This window comes from Podarcis pityusensis, assembly GCF_964106645.2.
Source record: "Podarcis pityusensis genome assembly, chromosome: 9".
Classification (NCBI taxonomy): domain Eukaryota; kingdom Metazoa; phylum Chordata; class Lepidosauria; order Squamata; family Lacertidae; genus Podarcis; species Podarcis pityusensis.
In genome coordinates this window covers 63237848-63264555 of record NC_138034.1, presented here as the reverse complement: position 1 = coordinate 63264555, position 26708 = coordinate 63237848, and the positions used below count along the sequence as shown (strand labels likewise).

Below are 26708 nucleotides of genomic sequence, written 5' to 3'. Positions count from 1 at the left end.
TGCCTAGAAATGTGATTATAGCCTCCCCAAAAAATGCCATTTCAGGAAGGATCAGATCAGAGGAAGGTGCCGCTTCTTGCCATATGCCCAGGGGTCAGCAAACTTTTTCAGCAGGGGGCCGGTCCACTGTCCCTCAGTCCCTCCAGGGGGCTGGACTATATTTTTGGGTGGAGGAATGAAAATATTCCTATACCCCACAAATAACCCAGAGGTGCATTTTAAATAAAAGGACACATTCTACTCATGTAAAAACACGCTGATTCCTGGACCATCCGCGGGCTGGATTCAGAAGGTGATTGGGCCAGATCCAGCCCCCGGGCCTTAGTTTGCCTACCCATGGCCAAGCGTCAAAGTTGCGCTCCAAAAATTACCAAGGAAGTCATACTGCTTGTGAGCTATGGCCTTCTACAGAAGGAAACATGGTCATTCATTATAAGGCATTTCAAAACAACCTCCCTCCTGGCTTAAGGGAGCACGCTTTGATTTATAACATAAGCAGAAGCATACTCAGCACTGAAGAACTGTGCGATGCACTCTGGCGGCTGCACCCAGTCTCATTTTGGAGCGCTTAATGACATTTATATTAAATTGATTTAACATCCCTTCTCATTATGATGTGCTGCTCCAGTCGGCACAACTAAACATTGCAGAAATGGGGGGGATGAGGAGATAACTCAACTGCTCACTGCTGCAGGTTTCTGAAACCAGCCAGCTACACCTGGAGTAAAACCTGGAGTAAAACTGAAGGGAACCTCAGAAATTGTAGTTAGACCATTCATCTTTTGATTCTTTATTTCTTTCCACCATGATTTTTGTTGTTGTTTTTGTTGTTGTGTTCCTAAAGCTGCTGGCTATTATGATTAGATATTTGTCTTGCTCTGACATGACAGACTCAACCTTATCAGTATTCTGGAAACCACAGAAGAGTGACGTGTCCAAACTGGCATGGGGAAAGAAGGGAGATTGAGAGGGCCCTGTTTGATGGGCCACCTACAGTTGTGTGATTGGTTCATGGCAGCTGCTGATGTGATTGGGAAGAGGAGCCAACCTGTCTGGAGTTCAGCACATAAGTAAAAATTGGTGCAGGGTTGTTGAAAAACATGGATGATGCCCCATTGCTCTTCTGATGCAACTGGAGCTACAAGAATGGAACTATCCTGAGCTTGGAAGAGAAAGATCCCTTTATATAGGCTAGAAAATCTACAGGCTAATATAAAAGCCAAAGTATTGCAGGAGGACTTCTTTCTTATTTTTTTTTAAATATATGTATAGCCCTTTTTACAACACAGAACATAGCAAACAATAAATGTCAATATCCCATAAAAAAGAGTTTTGTAAGTGCAGATATAATCATGAGAAAATACAGATTTCTATTAAGTTATGGGACAACTTGATCACCCTCATCTGCACGCATTCCAACATGTCAATTTCCTTCTTAAACTGGTGCCCAGAATTGGACATAGCACTCCTTGTTGACATCATCCCATCTTTTGCAGGATGGCAACTACAAAGATGGGGAGGAAGCAAGGCATTGGCCCAAACCTGCAAAATGAGTGCAATTCAGTGGTCGGTTTCCATTGTGCTTTACTAACAACAGTTAAGAGAGAGAAACAAATGATGAGTGACAAAAACTGGAAGGTGTCCTTCGCTTTCAGTTTTCACTAGAAAATTGATCACGTAGATACCAAGTCTTACAACAGATAGGCTTTGATACAAGCCTTCTTCTTCTTCAATGGTTACCTGCCGTTTAAATGTCGGTTGTTTTTATGTGGTCTTCTTCTAGGTACTGTTGTTGTCCAGCAGCTGATGTCCATGATGATAAGTGAGCACGAGCTGCTGTTTCCCAAGGATGGGGACGTCCAAAGCGGGCAGGAGGTGAGCAATAACAACAACGAGGTCCAAAAGAAAGTGATAATCGGTCAGCTCCAGAACAAAGAAAACAACAACACCAAGGATTCCTCACCACTGAGACACTGTTCTTGGGATAAACCAGAGTCTCCCCAAAGAACCATTGTGGAGAACGGCTCTCCTACAGCTCAGCCTGGGAGCAAGTCAAATAGCCCAAGGAACAGCATCCACAAACTGGACATCACCAGAAGCCCACCCCTTATGGTGAAAAAAAACCCAGCGTTCAATAAAGGCAGTGGCATCGTCACCAACGGATCCTTCAGCAGCTCTGTGGAGGGTCAAGAGAAGACATCGCCAGCCTTGCCCAATGGTACCTTGCAGAGCAGAAGAACATCTTCCCTGAAAGGGCCAGTCACCAAAATGGGCACCCACAGCGTGCAGAACGGAGGGGTGCGAATGGGCATCTCCAGCACAGATGCCCATAGCAACTCTCTGAACAGCCGGAACCAAGGCTGGATGGCCAATGGGTACGTGACGCTGCGGGACAACAAACAGAAGGAGCCCACGGGGGACTCTGGCCAGCACAACAGACTCTCTACTTACGACAACGTTCACCAGCAGTTCTCCATACTGAACGCCGAAGACAAGCAGAGCGTCGACAGTGCGACTTGGTCCACTTCCTCCTGCGAAATTTCCCTCCCCGAACATTCCAACTCCTGCCGCTCCTCCACCACCACTTGCCCCGAGCAAGACTTTTACGGGGCCAATTTTGAAGACCCCGTCCTCCTGGATGAGCCCCAGCACGAAGACCTCTCCAACCAAGGAGATTACGAGAACAAAGGCGACCGCAGAAGCGTCGGGGGGCGCAGCAGCCGAGCGACGAGCAGCAGCGACAACAGCGAAACGTTTGTTGTCAACAACACGGGCAACCACAGTGCTTTGCATAGCCTTGTGTCGAGCTTAAAGCAGGAAATAGCGAAACAGAAGCTGGAGTATGAAACAAGGATAAGAAGGTAAGCTGCCAGGGTCAGAGCTCCCGCTCTTTATGGTGCAGTCCTATGCATACCTACCCAGCCGTAAGCCCCATTGCGTTCAATGGGACTTTTCCCCAGGTAATAAGTGCACATAGAGGATTGTAGCCTAAAGCATTTATGTGCCAGTGCAATGAGGGTTGCATTATTCATCAGCTTAAATCCAACTAACCCAGTTCAAGAAGTATTCAGGTTGGGCAGCTCATGCTCCCCTCCAGGTGGGAAAAGCCATACATTATTTGCTAGTCAGGTGAGCGAAGATCATTACACTGGGGCCCTTCAGTCAGATCCCAAGGAAAAATCATTTAAATTATATATGCTCTGACATGAAGTGTTGCATTAACAATGAGCAAGAAAAAAGGTCAGGAGACGTCTTAGCACTCGGCTTAATTTATCTCATAGGGGATTATATATGGCTCGCATCTTCCCGTCTGAACCAAGTGATCAAAAAGTCCAGCCGTAAATGCTAACGAGTATCACAAAATTTATTTCGCTGCATGCCAGGGGACACTCGAAAAGGAAAATGTGTTTCTCAGCAGCTGCAAGTGCAAAAGTTCTCTGCTGTTTTTAGATTCATAGCATGGATTTTAATGAGCTCAAGAGGCTTTGATTCCATTATAAAAAAATTGCAAATGAGCCTTAGAAATGGCTTCAACCTTTCAGAGCCCTAGGCCAGTTAAGTGCTGGACCGAGCCTAGTAAAGGCTCATATTTGGGGGTTGGGTGTTCATCAATATGCGGATGATACCCAGCTCTACCTCTCTTTTAAATCAGAACCAGTGAAGGGGGTGAAGGTCCTGTGTGAGTGTCTGGAGGCGGTTGGAGGATGGATGGCAGCTAACAGGTTGAGGTTGAATCCTGACAAGACAGAAGTACTGTTCTTGGGGGACAGGAGGCGGGCAGGTGTGGAGGACTCCCTGATCCTGAATGGGGTAACTGTGCCCCTAAAGGATTAGGTGCGCAGCCTGGGAGTCATTTTGGACTCACAGCTGTCCATGGAGGCGCAGGTCAATTCTGTGTCCAGGGCAGCTGTTTATCAGCTCAACCTGATATGCAGGCTTAGACCCTACCTGCCCGCAGACTGTCTGGCCAGAGTGGTGCATGCTCTAGTTATCTCCCACTTGGACTATTGCAATGCGCTCTACGTGGGGCTACCTTTGAAGGTGACTCGGAAACTGCAATTAATCCAGAATGCAGCAGCTAGACTGGTGACTGGGAGTGGCTGCCGAGACCATATAACACCGGGTCCTGAAAGATCTTCATTGGCTCCCAGTACATTTCCGAGCACAATTCAAAGTGTTGGTGCTGACCTTTAAAGCCCTAAACGGCCTCAGTCCTGTATACCTGAAGGAGCGTCTCCACCCCCAATATCCAGCCTGGACACTGAGGTCCAGCTCCAAGGGACTTCTGGCAGTTCCCTCTCTGCGAGAAGTGAGGTTACAGGGAACCAGGCAGAGGGCCTTCTCGGTAGTGGCACCCACTCTGTGGAATGCCCTCCCATCAGATGTCAAGGAAATAAACAACTATTTTACTTTTAAAAGACAACTGAAGGTGGCCCTGTTTAGGGAAGTTTTTAATGTCTGATGCTGTATTGGTTTTAATATTAGGTTGGAAGCCACCCAGAGTGGCTGGGGAAACCCAGCCAGATGGGTGGGGTATAAATAAATTATTATTATTATTATTATTATTATTATTATTATTACTACTACTACTACTACTATTATCATAAAACGTTGGGAGAGTTTCAGTCTTGAAAGTCTGAGATTTTCAAACCATCAGCCTTTGCAATGTCGGCAGGGAGAAGGTGCTAAAAATTCTGGGTACCATAAATTTAATAAATAACCGATAGACAAGAGTTTCCAGACATCTAGCAATTGGTAACACTGGCTTTCTATTAAGCATAAGAACATATGCAGAGCCCTGCTGGATCAGGCCCAAGGCCCCTCTGGTTCCGCACTCTGTTCTCACAGTGGCCAACCAGGTGGGAAGCCTTTGAGCTTCAGCACTCTCCGTATCTGCAACTTCTCGGCAATGGTGCCCACCCTATGGAACACCCTCCCTTTAGAGGTCAAGGAAATAAACAACTATCTGACTTTTAGAAGACATCTGAAGGCAGCCCTGTTTAGGGAAGTTTTTAATGTTTGATATTTTTTATAGTGTTTTTAGTATTCTGTTGGGAGCCGCCCAGAGTGGCTGGGGAAACCAAGTCAGATGGGTGGGGTATAAATAATTTTAAAAGTATTTATATTATATTATTATTATTATTATTATTATTATTATTAAGCTTCTACGCATGCAATGTGTAAGGTACTTCATCCTTTGACTCAAGCAGCAAAAAGTCCTTGCCTGTGCAATTATTCCTCCCCTCCAAGTACAGCCCCTAAAAAAAAGTACCATTCCTCGCCTCTCCTCTGTTGTAAATAATCCCATCCTGAAATGGTTTTTTGATATTATTGTAACTTTTTGTTTACCTCCCAAACCCACAATGGCTCGCATACAGTTCCAAAGCAGGCATGCTTCAAGACTACAACTGTATATCATGGGCCCCTAGAACATTCTCTGGGCCTTTTCACATGTAGGTTGTCAACTGGCTAATTAGCTCCATCCCTGGAGAAGGGTGTTGTCAGGCTTTGGGGAATCGGCTTCCTCCCCCATGGCAGTAAACAAGATAAAACGAAAGAAGTGTCTTACCAGTTAGAAACTTTAATAATCACAGCGAAAGAACAAAGAACATGTTTCCTAGAAATGGCGGTGCTCCCAGTTAAGGATCACACACACCCCTCCATACCTTTTAATCTATGTCACTTCTACATTTTATAATCTAAGCTTGTACCCTCTGCACTTTCTGTTCTGAGACTTTCTGAGCTCTCCGTGTCTTTGGAGGAGTGGGCTGAATGCTGTCCAACAACTGTGAATCTGTTAACCCTCTCTCCTCCAGTGTTTCTTCTCCTATCTGTTCCCCACCCAGTATTTCCCAGCTTCTGCCTTCTGAACTATGCCTCTCTGCAAACCACTTTTCCAAATCTTTACTGTCCTCCTGCTCCTGGGAGGCTCCCACCATTCCTCCTTAGTGCAGCCCTCCTCAGCACAGTCTCCGACAGGTGTCTCCAGTTCTGTTTGTTTTTCTCTAACCCATAACATCACAACTTTCCCACATGTCTTTGTGTATGCCGAGTTCTGTGGGGCTTACTTCTATGTAACTGGCACCCTGTGTTAATTAGAATTCTAGTTTTGCATGGGGCCACAAGGGTCATCTATTGCAGTCCAACCCCCCTGCAATGCAGGATACTTTTGCCCAACACGGGGCTCAAACCCACAACCTTGAGATTGAGAGTCTTGTGCTCTACCGACTGAGCTACCACAGCTGTTACCAAACTATCCTTCTTTCGGTGCCCATGAGCGTTGAGTTGTACCAAAGTATACTAAGCCCTTTGTCTACTTTTGCTCCTCCAGTCTTGAACAAAGGAATCTCTCCCTGGAGACAGAAATGCTTGGCTTGCATGATGAACTGGAACAGGAGAAGAAAAAGTTCACCATGGTGGAGATTAAAATGCGCAATGCTGAGCGGGCCAAAGAAGACGCAGAGAAGAGGAACGACATGCTGCAGAAGGAGATGGAGCAGTTCTTCTCGACATTTGGGGAGCTGACAGTCGAGACACGTCGGCCAGAAAGAGGGAACACCATATGGATCCAGTGAGCGCTGCTGCTGCTGCTGCCGACCAAGACTGTGGGATTCTGGGAAGAGGGTTGTTGGGATATTATATTGTAACAGGTGACTGGTCACCTGACTGAGGCTAGCACTCAACATAACGTCGACCCTCAGAAGAAGATGCCATGCCTATGTCAACCAACCACATCCGCCATGTGTACTTTTTAATTGAGAAATCATATTCCTTGAATGCATCGTAATGCAACCGTTAAGTGTTACAACTGGATTTGTGTATATAGATTTTAAATAGGTCATTCGAGGGAAAGGGGGATAGAAAGAGACAAGAAGAAATATTTTAATGCAAGTCTTATATTTAAACTGGCAAACGGAACCTTCATTGCAATTAAGCTTTATATTGAGGCTTTTTTCCCTTGCACTTAATTAACATAATAAGCTATTTTTGGCATTGTGTCACCATCAGCTTATTTTGTATATTACTTTTTTTCCCCTTTTGGTTGCCCCCTCACTGGGGAATTAAGATACACGTCTATCTATATATATAGATATCTATATATATAATGTTAGCTATTAAACAAAACGAAAAGGATATTGTGTGACTGTGCTGTTTGTGCCAATGGATTTGCCCATGACCAAAAAAAAAAAAGTGTAAATAATTTTATAAAAATATAACATGAGCATCTAATAAGTTGGAACTCTTTTTTCCTTTTTTTCTTTGGGATCTATCAGTTAGAAAACACAATACTGTACAATATTTCCTGTACATGTGCGGTGCTGCAATTAGCCCTCCCTCGAAGACAGTGCATCCTATTCTGGATCAAACTGCACATTATATCCAGCATGTAATTTGGGAATGCATGCTTGTTTTTCAAAAAGCAGCCACTGGGGGAGAAGGGATGGAGAGTCAGGATCAGGCCTGCAGCACTTGTTACCATCCTTCCAACAGCCCTCCCATATATGTCAGTCGCTGTGTCCCTCCCGTGTCATATAGCAGCTTCAAGGGATATTTGGGGTGGACCACAGTGGCTGATTTGGGTGGTAGTGGAGATATGGAGTTAACTTCTCCATACACCATTGTCCCTGTCTTGGTTGCTTCCTTCCCCAAGGCTGCTTTTTAAAGTGGTTGAAAAAAAGAAGATATGCAATCTAAATTATGTTTGGCCCCTAGGAGAGCCATCATTGATGGGGGTTTAGCAGAAGGGGGTGCAGACAGAAAGTAGATGTCAGAGGAGGATGCAGTAGGAGACAAGATTGTCCCTGTGCTTAGGAGAACCATTATGTTATTGTTGTTGTTCTTTATATATTTTGATTATTTGGCTTTTGCAAGATAGGTTGGGTCAAACATACTCGTGAAACTCTCTTTCCCAATACCTCATTATAGTTTTTTCTCACCCCATTTGCCCTTGTTACCTGAAGTAGATGTTGAGTTCCTTGTAGTTGCCACCACATTGCTCCCGGGTCATCTCCAGAGTGTCAGTATTCATAAGAGGGATTCAGTTGCATACTATTAAGCCTTGTGTGTGAAGGTGATTCATGATCAATTGAGAGCTCCCTCTGGAGTGTCTCATTTGCATGCTCAGGACAACAGAGGCATGAGCAAGAGCAGGCCCACTGTCTGCCCTGTGTGTGGAATTATATTCCCAGGGCAATTAACTCACCCAAGCTCTGGGGATTAGTCGGAAGCAATGCAAGATCATGTAGGGTGCATTCCGGTTGATCAGGATTCAACCAGGACTGGAGTGGCATTTTAAGATTCCTTACACCTCTTCCCCCACCTTCAAACCAGATAGTTCTAATGCCTTATTGCCGGCAATGAGACTTTTGGACAACAAATTTTAAGAGCAGGCTCATGTCACACAAGCACCACTTGGTTATTCAAAACATGTTGACTCTCAGATGCAGTACACTATAAACTCACCCATTGGAAAGGTGGGGGGGTTGCCATGGGTACAGCACCAGTTCTAGGGTGGTGTGGGCTGTTCCCTTGATCAGGGCACTAGGCCAAGGGGGTCCAAAATCATCAACGTCATTCTATATTTATACATGTAACTACTGAGAAGATCCATAAAAAGCAACCATACAAAAATGAATTATTTTGAAAATAAAAAATGGGGGGGGGGGTTGTCCTCAGGGCATCCTATTATTTAAGTGCCTGATGGCTATTTTGCCCACATAAACCATCACTTGATGCCAAACTCAAACAATGCCAACACAGCCCCACAATATAAACAAAGCTCAGAATGATGAGTTTGGAGTAAGGGCACACCTAGCTCTCAAACCATCATCATTAGTATTGTAGGGCAGCCATCCATGGAGGTGAATTACACATTTTGCCCCATCTCCCATGGCTTTTCCCTCATACTCTGAAAGTCACACTGGCTATGTTGTGGCAGAAGACTCAGAGTCAGCAAACAGCAGCTTCAGGCAGCTACCAAAGCACCAGCATCCTAGCCGAGCCCACTACCAAAGACTCCCATGAAGTAATTCTCTGATCTGTGCCAAGTGACACAAACCAACATTTTAAATTCCCACAATGCCTTGCAGCAACAATTATATTTGGAGCATTGTGAGAAATTTGAATAGTGTAAGCCTACCAGAGGGCCCAAGGGGACGTGGGTGGTGCTGTGGGTTGAACCACAAAGCCTAGGATTTGCCGACCAGAAGGCTGGCGGTTCGAATCCCCACAACGGTGTGAGCTCCCGTTGCTCGGTCCCTGCTCCTGCCAACCTAGCAGTTCGAAAGCACGTCAAAGTGCAAGTAGATAAATAGGTACCGTTCCGGCGGGAAGGTAAATGGTAAACCTAATGGTCAGTGGTCCCTTTACCTTTACCAGAGGGCCCACTAATATCGGAGAAGGGGGCACCAGATAGGAAGTTACCACAGAAACCCTCAAACCTGCAGCCAGACTTACTTGTGAGAGCTGTGATCGTATATTTTGCCCCGAAACCGTGGCAAGGAGCGCCATATTTAATCAGGGACCCATTAGCTTGGGGGCTGAAGTTAACCCTTTCTCTTGTGACATTTCTTTGGTGGAATGAGGTCAGTGACTGTTTCTGACCTCTCAAAGGAAGCCCCATCCGATGTGTCTCTGGAGGCATAGTTGAAGCCACGCGTGGGAAACTCAGTCCAAAAGTCATACGCAACAGACCAGCTTTACATTGTGGTCCAGTACAAGCCCTTGCTTTGCAATCCATCAGCACATAGCAGGTTCAGTTCACTTCTCTCCCCAAGTTTTCATGACCAGAAGCCCATGTTGTATACAGAATATCCAATACACCGCAGAATGTCACTGTGTGTCATGAACGATTTTGCCAGGAAAAACAAGGTTAGCATTGTCTGCTCTGTTCAGCTATAAGAAACTAGTGTTATGAAGCAAGTGCTTGTGTCAGGCATGAGCTATGAGCCCATAATATTGTGAAAGGGGCCTGGAAACTTAAGTCATGACTCTTGCATCCTTCATCCAGGAATTACACTGCTTGGTTTAGGATGCACCATGTGACATTAGGAGGCCTGTCGGTATATAAGCATGTAGCTGTAGGAACATCCAAGCAGCTGAGCTCCCCCCCCCCCCCGTTTCTATTCCTAAGCTTTGTTCCCTCTCACCCTACAGGGAGATCTGGGCTGAGCCAAGATGGGATTACGGTATTTTTCGCACCATTGGACGCACCGGACCATAGGACGCACCGGATCATAGGAGGGGGAGAACAGGGAAAAAATTTTTTTTTCTTGTTCTCTCCCTCTAAAACAAGGTGCGTTCAAGGTACCTATTTTTTGGGGGGGGGAATAAAGAAAAAAAATTCCCTCCCCAGGCACGGGGCAGGCGCGGGGGAAGCCCGAGCTTCCCCCGACCCCAGCCCCCAGAACAGCCTGCTATCCGCAAGCCTAGGGAACCGAGCCGGTCTCCCCAGGCTTGTGGAGAGGTGCGCGAAGCCCGGACGCGCTCTTCAGTGCGCACCAGGCTTCGGAATGCAGGCAGCTCCGCGCCACCCTCCCGAGCCCCGCGCGGCTTCACGCCGGGATCGGGAGGGTGGCGCGGAGCTGCAGGAAGCCCTGGGGCGCAGGCAGCTCCGCGCCACCCTCCGGAGCCCCGCGCGGCTTCGCGCGGGGGTCTGGAGGATGGCGCGGAGCTGCAAAAAGCCCTGGAGCTCAGGCAGCTCCGCGCTACCCTCTGGAGCCCCGCGCAGCTTCGCGCCGGGATCGGGAGGGTGGCGCGGAGCTGCAGGAAGCCCTGGGGCGCAGGCAGCTCCGCGCCACCCTCCGGAGCCCCGCGCGGCTTCGCGCGGGGGTTTGGAGGGTGGCGCGGAGCTGCAAAAAGCCCTGGAGCGCAGGCAGCTCCGCGCCACCCTCCGGAGCCCCGCGCAGCTTCGCGCCGGGATCGGATGGGTGGCGCGGAGCTGCAGGAAGCCCTGGGGCGCAGGCAGCTCCGCGCCAACCTCCGGAGCCCCGCACGACTTCGCGCGGGGGTCTGGAGGGTGGCGCGGAGCTGCAAAAAGCCCTGGAGCGCAGGCAGCTCCGCGCCACCCTCCGGAGCCCCGCGCAGCTTCGCGCGGGGGTCTGGAGGATGGCGCGGAGCTGCAAAAAGCCCTGGGGCGCAGGCAGCTCCGCGCCACCCTCCGGAGCCCCGCGCAGCTTCGCGCGGGGGTCTGGAGGGTGGCGCGGAGCTGCAAAAAGCCCTGGGGCGCAGGCAGCTCCGCGCCACCCTCCGGAGCCCCACGCGGCTTCGCGCCGGGATCGGGAGGGTGGCGCGGAGCTGCAGGAAGCCCTGGGGCGCAGGCAGCTCCGCGCCACCCTCCGGAGCCCCGCGCGGCTTCGCGCGGGGGTCTGGAGGGTGGCGCGGAGCTGCAAAAAGCCCTGGAGCGCAGGCAGCTCCGCGCCACCCTCCGGAGCCCCGCGCAGCTTCGCGCCGGGATCGGGAGGGTGGCGCGGAGCTGCAGGAAGCCCTGGGGCGCAGGCAGCTCCGCGCCACCCTCCGGAGCCCCGCGCGGCTTCGCGCGGGGGTTTGGAGGGTGGCGCGGAGCTGCAAAAAGCCCTGGAGCGCAGGCAGCTCCGCGCCACCCTCCGGAGCCCCGCGCAGCTTCGCGCCGGGATCGGGAGGGTGGCGCGGAGCTGCAGGAAGCCCTGGGGCGCAGGCAGCTCCGCGCCACCCTCCGGAGCCCCGCGCGGCTTCGCGCGGGGGTCTGGAGGGTGGCGCGGAGCTGCAAAAAGCCCGGGAAAGCCTGCATTCGCTCCATAGGACGCACACACATTTCCCCTTCATTTTTGGAGGGGGAAAAGTGCGTCCTATAGAGCGAAAAATACGGTACTAGTGTGCAACAGCCTAACAGGATCATCACCATCCATGGAACTGCGGCTATGTGCTTAGGCTTGCAGCGCTAGACCAGAGTACTGAACAGCTCAAACACTTCTTGCAAGCACAGCCCCGTCCATCTCTACACAAAGCTTACCACCTTCAGACAACTCTATACAACATGTTTTGTGACTGGTGCCCAATGGGATCAGTAGGGCAAAAGGCAGGGAGACCAACAGTAGGTGGGACCAGAGCCAATGGCAGATAGAAGAAGAAGAAGAAGAGTTTGGATTTGATATCCTGCTTTATCACTACCTGAAGGAGTCTCAAAGCGGCTAACATTCTCCTTTCCCTTCCTCCCCCACAACAAACACTCTGTTAGGTGAGTGGAGCTGAGAGACTTCAAAGAAGTGTGACTAGCCCAAGGTCACCCAGCAGCTGCATGTGGAGGAGCGGAGACGCGAACCCGGTTCACCAGATTACGAGTCTACTGCTCTTAACCACTACACCACAGGGAACTAGTTCCATGACTGGTTGTAAGTACAATGGGTGTGGGGTAGGCTGGTTGAGGGCAGACTAAGGTTGGCAGAGCAGTGCCCAGTTAGAATGAATGGACCACACTCTACTGACTGTTCTGCCTTGTCAAGTGGTAAGATTGGTACTGTAATCTAGAGTAGTTTCTTGTGCAGCAAACTTCCATGCTTTTGGCCAATAGGGAAGTTGGTTGAGGGTTGGGCATCTAGCCTGTTTTTGTCATGACCCTAGAGTTAGGCTCCCCTTCTCTAGGGGATGAAGTCAAGGAATCTGTAGTGCCAGCTCTAAATACGCTTCCAGCAGAGGAGCCTGTGGTGCTGGTGGTCTTCTGGGCTGAGGAAGTGGCACAACCATCCTTGTGTTCCAATGCAGAAGACCAGAGGTGACCCTGCTTTGTTGCAATAGGAGACCAGAAGAACAGGTTAGACCTCTACCTGAAAAAGCACATTCCAGTGTGAGCAGGGCTAACAACTGGAATACAGCAGCTGCCACGATATAGGGCTGTGTCTCAGTATATTTATTGCTGAAAAGAAGCACCAGAGCTCTGTGTTCCTATAGCGCAGCCTGAACCTTGAAACCAGACTGAACCTTGCCTCACTTTGCACCCAGCTTGAGCCACAACTTGTAATGCGTCGAGCCGCAGCCTTGCCTCACTGCAAAGTGGGACAGTTTTGGACAGGGGTGCACTGCCACTGAAGGATGAGCCCCACGGCTTGATGTCTGGCTTTGCTCCTGTGTGATTAGATCGTGGCTGGGAGCATTTTTCCACAACTTCTTTTGGTGAACCACCTGTGCCTTTCCATGGAGAAGGCAGATCTGGTCATTATCACACATCCAGGTCGGACTACCATAACGCTCTTTGAAATATGTGTAAAAATTGAAGCGGGTACAGAATGCTGCGGCAACTGCTATTAAGAGTCATGCGTTGTATTATTCCCAGTTCATTTAACACTCATACAGTGGTACCTCGGGTTAAGTACTTAATTCGTTCCGGAGGTCTGTTCTTAACCTGAAACTGTTGCGTGTCGAGGTCCCCAAGCCACCCCCCAAATAACTCACAACGCACACTTAATTTTTGTTTAAGGTTTTTGGCATAATTTTGGCCACAACTTTATTTAAATACAAAACCGTGAGTGGTTGTTTAGGCATTGGTTAAGACTATCTGTCCCCCCGCCTGGGGACAGAACTGACTTCCGGGCACCACCGAAAGACAGTGCGGGGGAAAGCAAGTCGGAGAGAAATGGAGCTGAGTCACAGACCCTCAATTCTCATCCGCATGCTCCCTGAAGGCTTGCCGGCCCTAGTCCCATTCCAGGGATTGGACGAAAAGATGGCAAGCCCCAGGATTCCTTTAACGGAATTCCCTTTCCACAGCAACCATGGAGGGGCAGGCCCAGCCTATCCTAACCCCTCCTCCACCAATTTATAACCAATGCCTAACCGCAACCTTACAAGTTGTGACGATTTGCTACGCAGTAGGCAAAAACCAAATGGCCCAGCCAATCAGCCAGATGGACAAAATTCCTACCAGGCCCCTGCCCCAATGGCAGACGACCCCATGACAGGCATAGCAAGGTCAATGCAACAACCCCTTACTCAAGGGCGGGTGGGCGGGTGATCCGTTGCACGCAGCAAAGAGAAAGCTCCAGGCTGCGTGCAGAGTATTTAAACATTTTACCCCTCCCACCAAAATTGCAACATAACTTTTACCCCAGCAACCCAGTGAACCAATCACTGTCCCAGGCCATCTTTAGAGACCCTGCCTGGTAAGAGAGGGGTGGCTCAGCAGACCCCACCGCAACACGTGCTCTCCATGAAGGAGAACACGCTTTCTTAACCTGAAGCACCACTTTAGCTAATGGGGCCTCCTGCTGCTGCCATGCCGCCACCGCGTGATTTCTGTTCTCATCCTGAAGCAAAGTTCTTAACCCGAAGTACTATTTCTGGGTTAGTGGAGTCTGTAACCTGAAGCGTATGTAACTTGAGGTACCACTGTAATGCTGTTTATGACTTTTAGAGACCCATACATTTTGAAACCAGATTATCTAAACATCTGCCTCCTACTGTGAATGAGTTAGCTTGCCCACTGAATCTTCCATGGAGGCTCTCCTCCATGTCCCATCACCACCAGAAGTATGATTGACAGTAATATATGAGCTGGGGCTTTTTTTCCTTCATTGCAGTGCCTAGGCTTCCTCAATTTGATGTCCTCCAGATGTTTTGGACTCCAACTCTCATCAGTTCCAGCCAGCATGGACAATTATCAGGGATGACCAGAGTTGGAGTGCAAAACATATACAGGGAACCATATTGGGGAAAGCTGGCCTAGGCCACAGAACTCCTTCACCATGCTACAGCTATTACAACACTCTTTGAAAATCATTTTGTTTCATCAGTTGTTTGGTTTAAAGTGATGGTTGGTTTCTCTGGCTTTATTGCTGCTTTCTTTGTTGCTGTGCTTCTGGTGTCTGTTGCTGTACTTTGTATTTTATATTTATATGTGTAGTTTTTTCATTTTACTTAAGTTTTTTTATGTTGTAAGTCAATCTCTCTCTCTCTCTCTCTCTCTCTCTCTCTCTCTCTCTGTGTGTGTGTGTGTGTGTTAATGTTTAATGTTTTATTATGTTTCTATATATTTCAGAAGCTGTCCAGGATTGCTGGGGCAACCCAGTCAGATGGGCAGGGTAGAAATAATTATTATAATAAAATTCTATTATTATTGTTGTTGTGTGGCCAAAAGTGATGCTCCCCTGTGCTCCGCAGATTTGTTGGAAAAGCTATACATTTGAATCTCTATCGAAAATTGTGTATATTTAAACCTGTGCACAGAACATGACCCCAAAGAATCAAAACAACGAGACAAAGTATTTAGACAAGAACTCCAAAAGGTGTTTTTTTTTCTTTTTTTGGCACAAAGGGGAAAATAGATTCCCTTCTGCTTTTAATAACTCAAAACAAACAGAAGTCAGAATGCATCGACTCAACATTGATCCACAAAAGGTTGATGAACAAAGCCAAGACCCCTCCGTTCCCCCTCGTACCACCCACAGGAAACAATGAAAGGTAGAAAGTAAAAACGACTGAAGAAGTAAACAAAATGTAATGAGGTTCATTTCCTTATCAAATGTCACATTTGTCAGTTCATCCATACTCACAGGTTGTTTACTTATCACGTTCAAAACTAAGACCTTGCAATGGAGTTGGACACTTCTTCCTCTTCCATTCTTGATGCTGAACAGTGGCTCTTTGTTTTGTGTGTGTTTTTTCTCCGCATATATATAGAGATATAAAAACTACTTTTATCAACACTGAGAAGTTACACTCCTGGTCATTGTGAATTATATTTGGAAGTCCAATCATGCAGAACTACAGGCGGGTGCAACTTAGGTCTTATTACAGGATGGACATGGCAAGGTGAACAGTTTGGTTTCGCTAGTCGGGTTGGGAAGATCCTGGTACCATTGTTGCAAAATGTATTACTGGCCGTAAGTCCCACTTACTCAAATTTACTAAATATACATAATTCTCTATATACATATTGAAGCCCCCGACCCTTTTCCTTATCGGCCGAATGCCAACAGAGGAAACGATCGGGGGAACCATATGGAGGTGTACAGTGGTCTTTGAGAAATACAGACAGAGTGATGGATTGTTACAGACAAGTTACAAAGAGAGAGGGAGAAAAATCAGTATGGATATTTACATACTATGAATCTTACTATGTAGGAGAAATGTACAGCCCTGCTCAACCAAAAGCAACCGATTTGTTGCATTTAGTGAATCTCGTTTTCTCAGGGCCAAATTTTTAAAGCTGTCCAAAGGCCGTCTAGTTCCACTGAAGCCAGTATCAGAGAGCTGCCTTAAACTGAGTCAGGTTATCTGTCTGCTTCAGGGAGACCTACTCTGACTAGCTGTTGTCTAGGACCTCAGGCCAGCTCCTGCTATTATCTGAAGATGCTGAGAACCAAGCCTTGAAAATGCAGGTCTTTTGCTCTTTCTTTGAGCTTCATTATGCTAAAGCACATTGTAAGAGTCAAGGGTTGGAAGACTCAAGACAGGGTTACAAAAGGTGGCACATTTGCCCAGCAGAGCTACCTGTGTCTATACAGGATTGCTGATATTCACCTTGGGAAAGCATCCATGACTGTTTCAGGGATAAAGGACTACCCTTACAAAATAAAAAAAATCCTTCCAGTAGTACCTTTAAGACCAACTAAGTTAGTTCTTGGTATGAGCTTTCGTGTGCAAGCACACTTCTTCAGATACACGTACCTTTAAGACCAACTAAGTTAGTTCTTGGTATGAGCTTTCGTGTGCAAGCACACTTTCGTGTGCACACGAAAGCTCATACCAAGAACTAACTTAGTTACCCTTACAAAATTCATACACCCCAATCCAGTAGGAGATATCCATGCACACTGACAGAACGCAGTTGTATATTTTATGAGTGTACGCAGTGCAGTGCACATGCCTGCACTCTCACTTGGAATACCAGTCACACGCAACACGTTGTTGTATACAACTACAGCCGGAATTTTTTTTTGGGGGGGAGAGGTGTCCCTGTTTCCTAATTATAGTCCCAAAGCAATGCCAAGACAAAACTGTAATGTCAATCCAGGAATTAAAGGATAGGCAAATGGATTTTTGAAAGGGACGGAAAGAAAGAGTAAATTCCTACCCCAAAACACAAAACTCGCCTTTTGCATTTCCCACGCCTGAAATCGAAATTTAAGTCTTGCATTTGCTTGAATGGACATGGATTTAATAACTAGCTCGCGCCCCTACCCTACTTTGCATTAAAAACACCGGCACAAATGATCAACTTGGGAGTAAAGGGGTGTCACTTATAAAAATGCCCTAAATTTTGAAATTATTAGAAGGAACACCTTTGGATATTTTGACTCTCCTTTTCTTTGGAGGTGTCTCAATGTGTCTTTTGATTTATAATATTCCTTCTCAGGGCAATTTTATCCCCTTCCCTATTCTTTTCAAGATGGGAAACCCAAACCACAATCCAGTCAAAGGGTACATAAATTGAAATTGTTTTAGAGCCATGAAAGCTTAATTGAAGAAGACTTGGCTAAAAGTCATCCGTTCCCCCTCACACACATGCCAACACACATACTCTTTTACAGAGTCATTTGTCTCCTGTGAAACTGGGGTGGAGGGTTCTGGGTGAATTGGAGGAATTGCCAGGGGACTTACCATAACAGGTATGAGGGAGCAGGAGTTGGGGGGCAATTGTGTTAAAAACAGTAACCAAGAATGCCCCCTGGGAACAGCGCGCCAGATCTTCAAGCAATGGCAAAACTTTAACAATGAAAAAGAAAGGGGGGGGGACTGAGACAACCCTCTGCCATATGCACATATGCCATGTAGAAATTTCTCTTGGCCACTGAAGATCACAAAAATCTGGGGAGGGGGATTCTCCTCTCCACAAATGCCACTCAAATAAGATGTGAATGTAATTCTTTAATTGCAAAGAAACAAGGGGGAAGAGAGCAGATTCCGTGTGTGTCGTCTTCATTGGGACTGCTACACAGGCAGATAGGGTTAACCCCCTGAATTTGACAAAGTGCCAAATTCATCCCCTTCCCTATTTCCCACCACCCTGGCTGCTATTTAAAAATTCTCAAACCAGGCACGTTAAATCTAATCATGCAATTACAGTCATGTCTAGTTTGGTCTTTAGACAAGCACATTCTCACCGTTCTTTAAATTAAGAATCTCGCCACCAATCTCACAGGGTCTGCTGAGCTCAGACTATTACTTTCAACATATAAAAGGTGCCTTAAATTGTTAATAATTATATAAGATGGGAATAAGCTGTTTCAAATCAAAGTTCTCCCGTTTAAGGCAGCGCTCCAGAAACTAGTTAAGCCTCAATCTGTGCAGCTCTTTGGAGTTATTGACTTTACAGAAGCTATTCCAAAAGTAGATGGACCATTGACTACAGGCTCCCATTTTTCATTTCTGAACAGAAATGAAGTTTGAATAACACAGCCCATGAGCCAAGCATTCTTTTTATAAGAAAATGAGATCTAGTATATCATATGAGCAGGGCTATTTTTCTCCAACTCATCAGTTGGAAAAAGACACATTTCTTCCCTCCCCTTGGCCCAAAAAGCTTTTTCCTCATTAAGTTCTTACACATCTGTGAAATAATTCAAGTCCACTGTGTTACCCTCCCTTCATTAAAACCATCCTTTGAAATTCAAACCAGCTCAACCATCAGACTCTTGACAGTGCAGGGTTCTAGTCAATATTATATGGACAATTTCCAGTCTTAAAAAAAGGCAAACTCATTAAATTTAGCAGCCCATCAAGAGACCAAACATTTGCACATACCTAGCAAAACTACCGGCTTCCTTTTCTTAAAAATAAGCCATACTAAACCAGTATGCTTCCCAAACTAGCCATACAAAATCTAATTCTTCTTGTAAAATACATACTTGGCCAGTAGCCTTCTCTACAAGACCATTCAAGTCAGACACAACCGAGAACAGAGTTTCCAGAACAATTCCAATGAACTAAGAAAGCAGGTTAAATTTTCTTACTGTGAGGCTGCAGAGGTGGTAAAAGTTTCATCTGCGACTTCTGCAAAGCTGGGACAAATATAGGAACCCTTGTCCTCTTAAAAGAGTCCTCTATTTCAGGAATGAACAGAGGCCTGGAGAATTGGCTTTCCTTTTACCAGAACCTGAGGGACACCAACTGTAGCCAGGTGCAAAAGATAAACACTTAGAATCAAAGCATTCTAAGGCACCTGAACTCACAGTTGCTCCACACAATGATACTCCTCACCCACCCACCCACCCATTCCTTCATTCCAGCAGTATAATTTAGGGGGAGTTATTTGGTAAATCTACTCCAAACCACCTGGAGATCTGCAAGAAGTTCCCAAAACTACTTTCCTTAGCCCTGTTTCATCATTTTCACCTCCAAGTCTGTGAACTAGACCCAACCACTGCATACAAATGATAAAATTCCCTACACATAGAAAATGAATATTTAGTGGAAGAGTTTCGCTGTACTTATTACATCCATATCCCACCTTTCCTTGTGATTTTGCCCTCCCAATTTTCTTCTCAGAATGGCAGGTAAGGTAGCTTAGGCTGGGCATTCGTGGCTGGCCCCAAGTCAAAAACTGAGATTCATGGGAAGTTGAACTTGTATCTCCTTGACGCTAGTCTGAGACTCTAACCCACTGCACTACATAGCTGCCTTATAGGCAGAGATTTCTTTATAGATGGTGGACTTTCATAGGAGCTGGCCCTACACTCAGGTGACAAAGCCTGGGCAGTTAAATGCCACCTCTCCAGCAGTTTGTGAGAAATACACAAAAAAGATTGTGGTGGTTGCGTTTTCAAAATGCCCTAAAAGCACTGGTGGGAACTCTTTTCTACAAAGCTTTACCCAAGAGCTGAGAGTAGATTTGCCACCTTCTTCCTTGCAGGGGGGCTTTGCGCCTTTAATAGCTGCACAACAGCCTGAAATTTAAATGGTGCAGCTTTCACCAGCACATGGTAATGCACAGTGCTTTTTTTCTGGGGGGAACGTGGGGGTAAACGTTTTGCGAATCTAAGTTTGGCCTCATTGAGGGGCAGTATTTCAATATGAGTAGGAAAATGAGAGTACCCCTAAACATATTTTTGCGGGGGGGGGGGAGCACTGGTAACGAAGCAAAGGAAAAGCGGCTTTTAGATGGCAGCAGGCAACTGACTTATAGCCCAGTCTCAGTTTTCCTTTAGTTCAGTGGGACATTATTATTATTTTTGTTTCAGGTGGGATTTTAACGGGCTTCGTAAAGCCAAAACTCAATACAGGAACTTCCTTATTCACTTCAAATACAATGTCAATTGAATTATGCACATTTCTTCCAGTAAAAAAAGGACAATATAAACCAACATTTTCAAGAACCTCTCAAAGCGTTCAGTTTTGATTTCTGGATTTACTTTTTACAGTAAAATAGCTTTTTACTAAACCAGCGTGAATCATTTAATTCTTTTACTAATACCAAGGTGGTTTGCATTTGTTGCCCTCCCTTACTATGCTAAGAGTTGAACTCAAGGGCATTGCACTATTTTTTAAAAAAAGGTTTGCTGTTTAAAGTTGAAGGGCCCCATGTGTCACTTAACGTGAGTTCAGTGGGATATTAAGGGCCTCCAAAGCTTCTTGGGTTGACCAGCCTTGGGAAAAAATGTATACTTAGTGGACGCTAATTAAGGCAACTTTGAGTCTAGCTCAGTCGGTAGAGCATGGGACTCTCAGGGCTGTGGGTTCGGGTTCAAGCCCCCATGTTGGACAAAGGATTCCTGAATTGTAGGGGGTTGATCTAGACAACCCCCCTGGTCCCTGCCAACTCTACAGTTCTGTGATACTAAGTTGTTTTTCTGTAATAACGCCTGCTGCACAATAACCAAAAACCCTGTAGGAGATGTCAAGCACCACTATTGGACCTTTGTTTTATTCAGCCCACTAACTTTAAAAATGTTTCTAAATATTTGAAGGGAGAAAGGGGGGGGGTGGCTGTATGGGCTTAAGTCTTGTGCCAACTTTCACCTAAAGCATTCAAGTTGAATTGGGAGGTTGCCACCTGAATAAAAGCTGAAACCCCTGAGTATTCTGAGGAAATGAAAAACAATGTCAATAACACTAGCAAAACGTATTCGTGATTGGCTGGGGTTGAGGATCTTGCTGCTATGAGCCATACATCTAATGTGCCTAGCCCTGCCTTCCGAGACAGCAACTCTTAGGTTTTGATGCAAATATCAGGATATCTCCTAGAGCACCACCTCTTTGAACAGGGGTGAGGAACCCTTTTCTGTCTGAGGTTAACATTCCCTTTCAGGAAACCTTCCTAGTGGTTAGTGCTACTGGTGATTGGGGAGAGGGATGGCAATATATGTGCCTCTTACCATTGCTAAGAAGGCTACATTGCAGCCAGGCAGAAGTCATGAGGCTATTCCACCCCACTCCATTCTCCATCCAGCCAAGCAAGATGGATGATTACAATTCAAAGATGCAATTCAGGCAGGCCAAAGCACTCGAGGAAGGTATGCTATAGGGCCAGCAAGACTTAGAAGAACAGATATGAGAGTGCAGCCTGAAAGTCAAAGGGCAGATGTGCCATGGGAATGACATTCATTTCTCAGCTCCCATTTTGTCTCAGCACTCCATATATATATATTTTGCGTTAACAAGGCTATTTACGGCCTCCCTTCTAGGCTGGACCTGCTACAACAGCACTGACCGGGTTGCTATCTTTCAACGGGCGAATTATGGGTGGCTCATCATCTGCCGCTTGTATAGGCAGGACCAAATTTACAGAACTGTGTCTTACAGACAAAATTTCAGAAGCTAAATTTAAGGCAAGGCAGCAGACTCCCACTAACTGCCGATCCCTTGCTTTCATCATCTTTTCATCTGACCTACATACACTAGAATGTCTGAATGGCAACGAGATAGATGAACAGTGATGGACGACCCTCTTGAATTGTGTTTAAAGCCTTTTAAAAAGCCATCCTGTGTATGTTAGTTATGTTAGAAAAATGTTTATTTTTCTTTGGTTGGAATCATTGCCAATCAGTTTCCCTGGATCCCGTCGGCCAACCTTCCTCAAGCACCAGTATTTAGAAAGAGATACTTTCTCTATTTACATGCTTATTCCAAAGTATTAATTGTTTTAGATGTCTCTGTCAGGCCCATGCTACATTTTCTGTTCCCTAAGCCAAGCCCCCTAACTTTTTAGACATGTCACCCTAAGAAAGAAACTAAGGCCCTTGAAAATATTTTAGATCCCCTCATTCTTTTCTATATTCTGATTATATCGTTTTTGTTATGTCAGTTGGCCAGAATGACACCTCTAAATGAGGGTGGGCCACAGATTTCTGTAACAGTTTCAGGATCTGTGCTTGCTTGGTTTCCAGCTTCTTGCCTAATAATTCCTAACACCACATCTGCCCTTTTCACAGCTGCAGTACAGTCAACCGATGTTTTCAGTAAACACTCTATGATCTCAAGGTTATCTGTCTTTCCTTGCTGGCTGCAGATTACTGACTTTCGTTTTATCTTTTCCCAATGAACATGGCTTGGCACTTACATGGAACTTCATCTGCTATTCTATTCCCCAGCCACGCATTCAGGAGAGTTTTCTGAAACTCTCCAATGGGATTTCGCCCCCCCGCCCCTGAGTAACTTAGTATCACCAGCTGGTGTGCTGGAGTCTGGATGCTTCAACGCTGTTATGGATTGTGGCTTCTGATATTGACAAGCTAATGGTCATCAATTCCAAAAGGCTCCCTGTCACCTGTGGTCTCAGCACCAAAACAGTGGACAGTGGAAAGTGGCTTTTTAAAAAATTGCCCATTATATCTGGGCAACAAAATACACAGCTAGCAGATGCCATTATTGCCATTATTGCTTAGAGCATCATTTCTCTGTTATTGCCTTCGTGGCATCCTCAGTGCACTACTGTGTCCCATTAAAGTACTGCCATTTCTTGTGCATTGGGATTTCATGTGGGCTGAGTTAAGGTTAGTGCCACACACAGATATCGTTTCATGGCTTTCAGAAAGAATACGCGGGAAATCAATCAAAGCTGCTTTGTGGCTTCCATTTCAATGGAAGACGCATGTGGTAACTGTGATGCACCGGCAGCAATTGATAGATTTCCCCCTATATTGCTATTTATTTTTATTTAGTTATTATTATTTTTTGCAGTAGTGACTTTTTGCTTATTGCTGCTATACATACTGCACTAACAAAAAGTGTTCCGTTCCTTTTTATTTAAGGAAAATTCTACCTGCCCTACATCTTTATTTAGTAAGTGGAAATGAAATTGTCTGGTCATAACTATTTCAGGAAGGATATGCTTCAAAATTTGTTTATGGCCCCCTTTCAGAAGAGAAAGAATGTGTGCTTCAGTCTGGGCCAGGCATGGCCAAACTTGGCCCTCCAGCTGTTTTGGGACTACAACTCCTATCATCCCTAGCTAACAGGACCAGTGGTCAGGAATGATGGGAACTGTAGTCCCAAAACAGCTGGAGGGCCAAGTTTGGCCATGCCTGGTCTAGCTGGTGTCACTCAAAGGGGTTACATTGTGGCCACTGTGGGTTGTTGGTTTTTTACACATCTGTTTATTTGCCTCCATGAAAACATTATTAGCACTTGCTTTAAAAAGTAAAAAAAAAAAAGAATTAGTTTAGTTTCACACTATTCAGCCATGTTAGGAATGGCTGGTTTCACATCTGACCAAAAATAAATGTTAAGAGTTGTGTTCGTATTTTGTGCCATTTGATTATGGCATAAAGGCTGACTCTTAGAGGTTTATCCCTAAAGTTTTGACTCCTAGTCTCCTGGACAAATTTCAACATAGTGTAGTACATGACACCTCAGATTCTCAAAAAAAAAAAAAAAAAAGTTGGGTTGCCATCCATTCATGCACACAAGTATCTGTAGAATCTGTATATCTGATTTCCGGGGGGAGCGGGGGTTGGGGGCGAGTCAGGTCACTGCTTGTGTAACCGCTTTTGGTGTAGGCCTGGGGAATTTTCAGATTATGTGTTGCAATGAAAAGGTAGCAAAGAGGGAAATTGCAAAGCTGAAAGCAGCTAGCCATTCACTGTCCTTCCAATTAATGTTGGGAATGGTTAAGATGCAATTTTTTTAAAAAAAGAGAGAATTGGAGTTGTTCACAGGCTAGGTTGGTGCTGCTCCAAACCTCCTTTCTTTGATGCACTAAACAGCTATACACGTAATAAATATACATTAGAAACACCCCTTTCTTTTAATCTGACTCCCTTGCCTTGTCGCTCCAACTGGAGCATTCTACATGCACAGAGAGGCCGTCCCAATGAGAAGCCTATCTGCCAATAAGCAACAGTTCTGGTTATGGAGAACCTCTCTCTAGTGAAGGTCTTCCAGACTGCGACCACCTAGAGGTCCTTCATCATGACCAAATAAATGATAGGGTTTGGGAACAACAAACACAGGTGTTCTATTTGCCTCCACTCAATATCATTCATCTTTCACTTCTGCCTTGATTCAGGAGCCTGCTCCCCAACACCAGCATGAGTTTTACTACAAAAGAAGAAGTTTACAACCTTTCTTGCCTAATAGATTCCCAGGACCATATCAGATGAAGAAGAAGAAGAAGAAGAAGAAGAAGAAGAAGAAGAAGAAGAAGAAGAAGAAGAAGAAGGATAAGAAGAGTTTGGATTTGATATCCCGCTTTATCACTACCCGAAGGAGTCTCAAAGCGGCTAACATTCTCCTTTCCCTTCCTCCCCCACAACAAACACTCTGTGAGGTGAGTGGGGCTGAGAGACTTCAGAGAAGTGTGACTAGCCCAAGGTCACCCAGCAGCTGCATGTGGAGGAGCGGAGACGCGAACCCGGTTCACCAGATTACGAGACTACCACTCTTAACCACTACACCACACTGGCTCTCACAGAACTTCTACAAGCTGACTTCCCCTCATTTAGGGAATTACTGTGCTTGACCCTGGCCAACCCAATTTGATCCATTTCTTACAGCCTTTATCTAAAAAATGAACGCAGTCACACAAGGCAGTGGACGTTCCTGGAAATATGGTGCCCAAGAAGCCCCTGGTGTTCCAAGAGAATCATCTAGTCCAGAATCCTGCATCCACACAAACAGGCCTCTCTCCTGACAACTCCCCTAGCTCAACATACATATTCATTCAAACAACAACAACAACAACTCGAAATCCATCAGCATTTAACAAGGACAATCCCACTGAACTTGCTTCCTCTATTATTCCTCCAAACAAACTGCTATTAAAAACAGTGCCGAAATATAGGACTCTACATCATCAAGATTCTGAGAGAGCTTCGGTTTGACTTTTTCCCTACTTATTTAAATTAACCCAAGGACCAACTAAACAGGCTGTACAATGAGAATTATATTACAGATGAAATTTGCATTTAAAAACCCCCCCAGGAGGTTCAGTTGTCTACTTGCGGGCTGTGTGCACACATATGGACTCCTGCTCTTTAGATACAGGTACACACACAGCTGCATATATATCCTCAAATGCATATTTGCATGTATGTACACCGAGATACATGTGCAGTTTTCTGTACATCTGCTGAAAACAGAAGCAGAAAGGGTTAGATATGCACACATGTATACACATAAAGGGTTGGGGTTCTGGCCACCTTGTCATGCCAACGTGAAAAAGGACAGTTGCAGTTGCTGGTTTTGCAGCCATTAAAGTTTTGCAAAATTTATGAAAAAAGGCTCCTTTTCCCCTTTTTTTCTCGTTTTGCAGTAAGCATCATCGGAAGAAGACCAAAGCAGAGCAACTATTAAGTTAAATATACACTTGAGCTTAGCTGCATTTACATAACTCTTTTAAGAGAAGCAGGCTGAAAGGGTTTTGTTTTATTTAATCATTATGTGTGTTTGTTTTTCCTTTAATTTTTTTTTCTCTTCCTTGCCATCATCGAATTCTTTTATGACCACAATGATTCTTCCCCCCCTCCCCTAAATTACATCATCTCCTGAAGAACGTCGGGTTTCGCAGGCAGGCGGCTAGTCACCTGCAACAACCGAGGGGCCCTGCAGAAGCTTCCAAACTGCTGTCAGTGTCCGACGCCAGGGTCTGGTCTGTGGACATGGAGGAAATGTCATTGACGGATGAGGATGGAGGGAGGCTTTCGCTGCTGTTCACTGCTGCACCTGTGCTAAGAAAATGAACACCGGCGTGATTCAACCTGAAAGCCCTGGGAATGTTTGAGAGATAACAAGAGAAGTTGCTTCAGCTCCAGCACAATTCAGTATTTATGTATGTATGTCTGTATTATGATCAGGATCCAAAAAAGTGTGAATGGAAGGAAAACAGTCGCTAATCGTGTTCAGTGGCATAGCATGGGTTGCCAGAGCCTGGGGCCACACGGGGGGGGGGGGGACAGATGGAGTATGCATGCACATTCAACTGGATGCCTAATGGCGTCCATGTCAAACAGAGGTCACTTCCTGGTTCACATGGAGAAGCCATTTTCAACAGAGCCCAGCAACGGAATACACACAGCTGAATTGAGGCAGCAACGGGCGTTGAAATTATGCACCCCTAACAATTTTGCACCTGGGGCAACCGCTCCCGTGCCCCCATGCTACACCACTGATCCTGTTCAAACCCCACATCTATATTGTCAGGATGGTTTCTTTTTAAATAAATAAAAATATATGCACATTTAAACGCACATGCCCCACTCTTAAAAGATGCATAGGCTACCCATTTTGTATTTGAGAATCCTCCAGACATAAAAACAAAATCTTACATAAGAAACCGGCCTGTTGTTTTCAGAGGCATGGCC

The 26708-nt window shown here is 45.9% G+C and overlaps 2 protein-coding genes and 2 long non-coding RNA genes across 19 annotated transcripts in view; 2 read left to right on the top strand and 2 right to left on the bottom strand.

The window, feature by feature from the left end:
• The window catches only part of ARHGAP24 (Rho GTPase activating protein 24), a 415666-nt gene extending 408433 nt beyond the window's left edge, over window positions 1-7233 (top strand). For all 9 annotated transcript variants that reach the window (XM_081020795.1, XM_081020796.1, XM_081020797.1 and 6 more), the window contains 2 exons: window positions 1784-2861; window positions 6332-7233. In XM_081020795.1, the coding sequence (XP_080876921.1) occupies window positions 1784-2861; window positions 6332-6575 (1322 nt within the window). In that variant the 3' untranslated portion in view covers window positions 6576-7233. The remainder of the gene's footprint in view (window positions 1-1783; window positions 2862-6331) is intronic.
• A 12792-nt stretch (window positions 7234-20025) lies between these two features.
• On the bottom strand, window positions 20026-20685 carry LOC308485465. Its single transcript, XR_013990535.1, has 2 exons — window positions 20575-20685; window positions 20026-20242 (listed from the first exon to the last, which is right to left on the bottom strand). It is a non-coding gene; the product is annotated as an uncharacterized lncRNA (long non-coding RNA).
• A 2669-nt stretch (window positions 20686-23354) lies between these two features.
• LOC308485454 lies at window positions 23355-24031 on the top strand. Its single transcript, XR_013990519.1, has 2 exons — window positions 23355-23459; window positions 23827-24031. It is a non-coding gene; the product is annotated as an uncharacterized lncRNA (long non-coding RNA).
• A 1727-nt stretch (window positions 24032-25758) lies between these two features.
• Window positions 25759-26708, bottom strand: part of MAPK10 (mitogen-activated protein kinase 10) — a 236496-nt gene continuing 235546 nt past the window's right edge. For 7 of the 8 annotated variants that reach the window (XM_081020953.1, XM_081020954.1, XM_081020952.1 and 4 more), the window contains one exon: window positions 25759-26070. In XM_081020953.1, the coding sequence (XP_080877079.1) occupies window positions 25928-26070 (143 nt within the window). In that variant the 3' untranslated portion in view covers window positions 25759-25927. Of the gene's footprint in view, window positions 26076-26708 lie in introns of all 8 variants that reach the window. The other variant, XM_081020959.1, reaches the window with a different exon arrangement.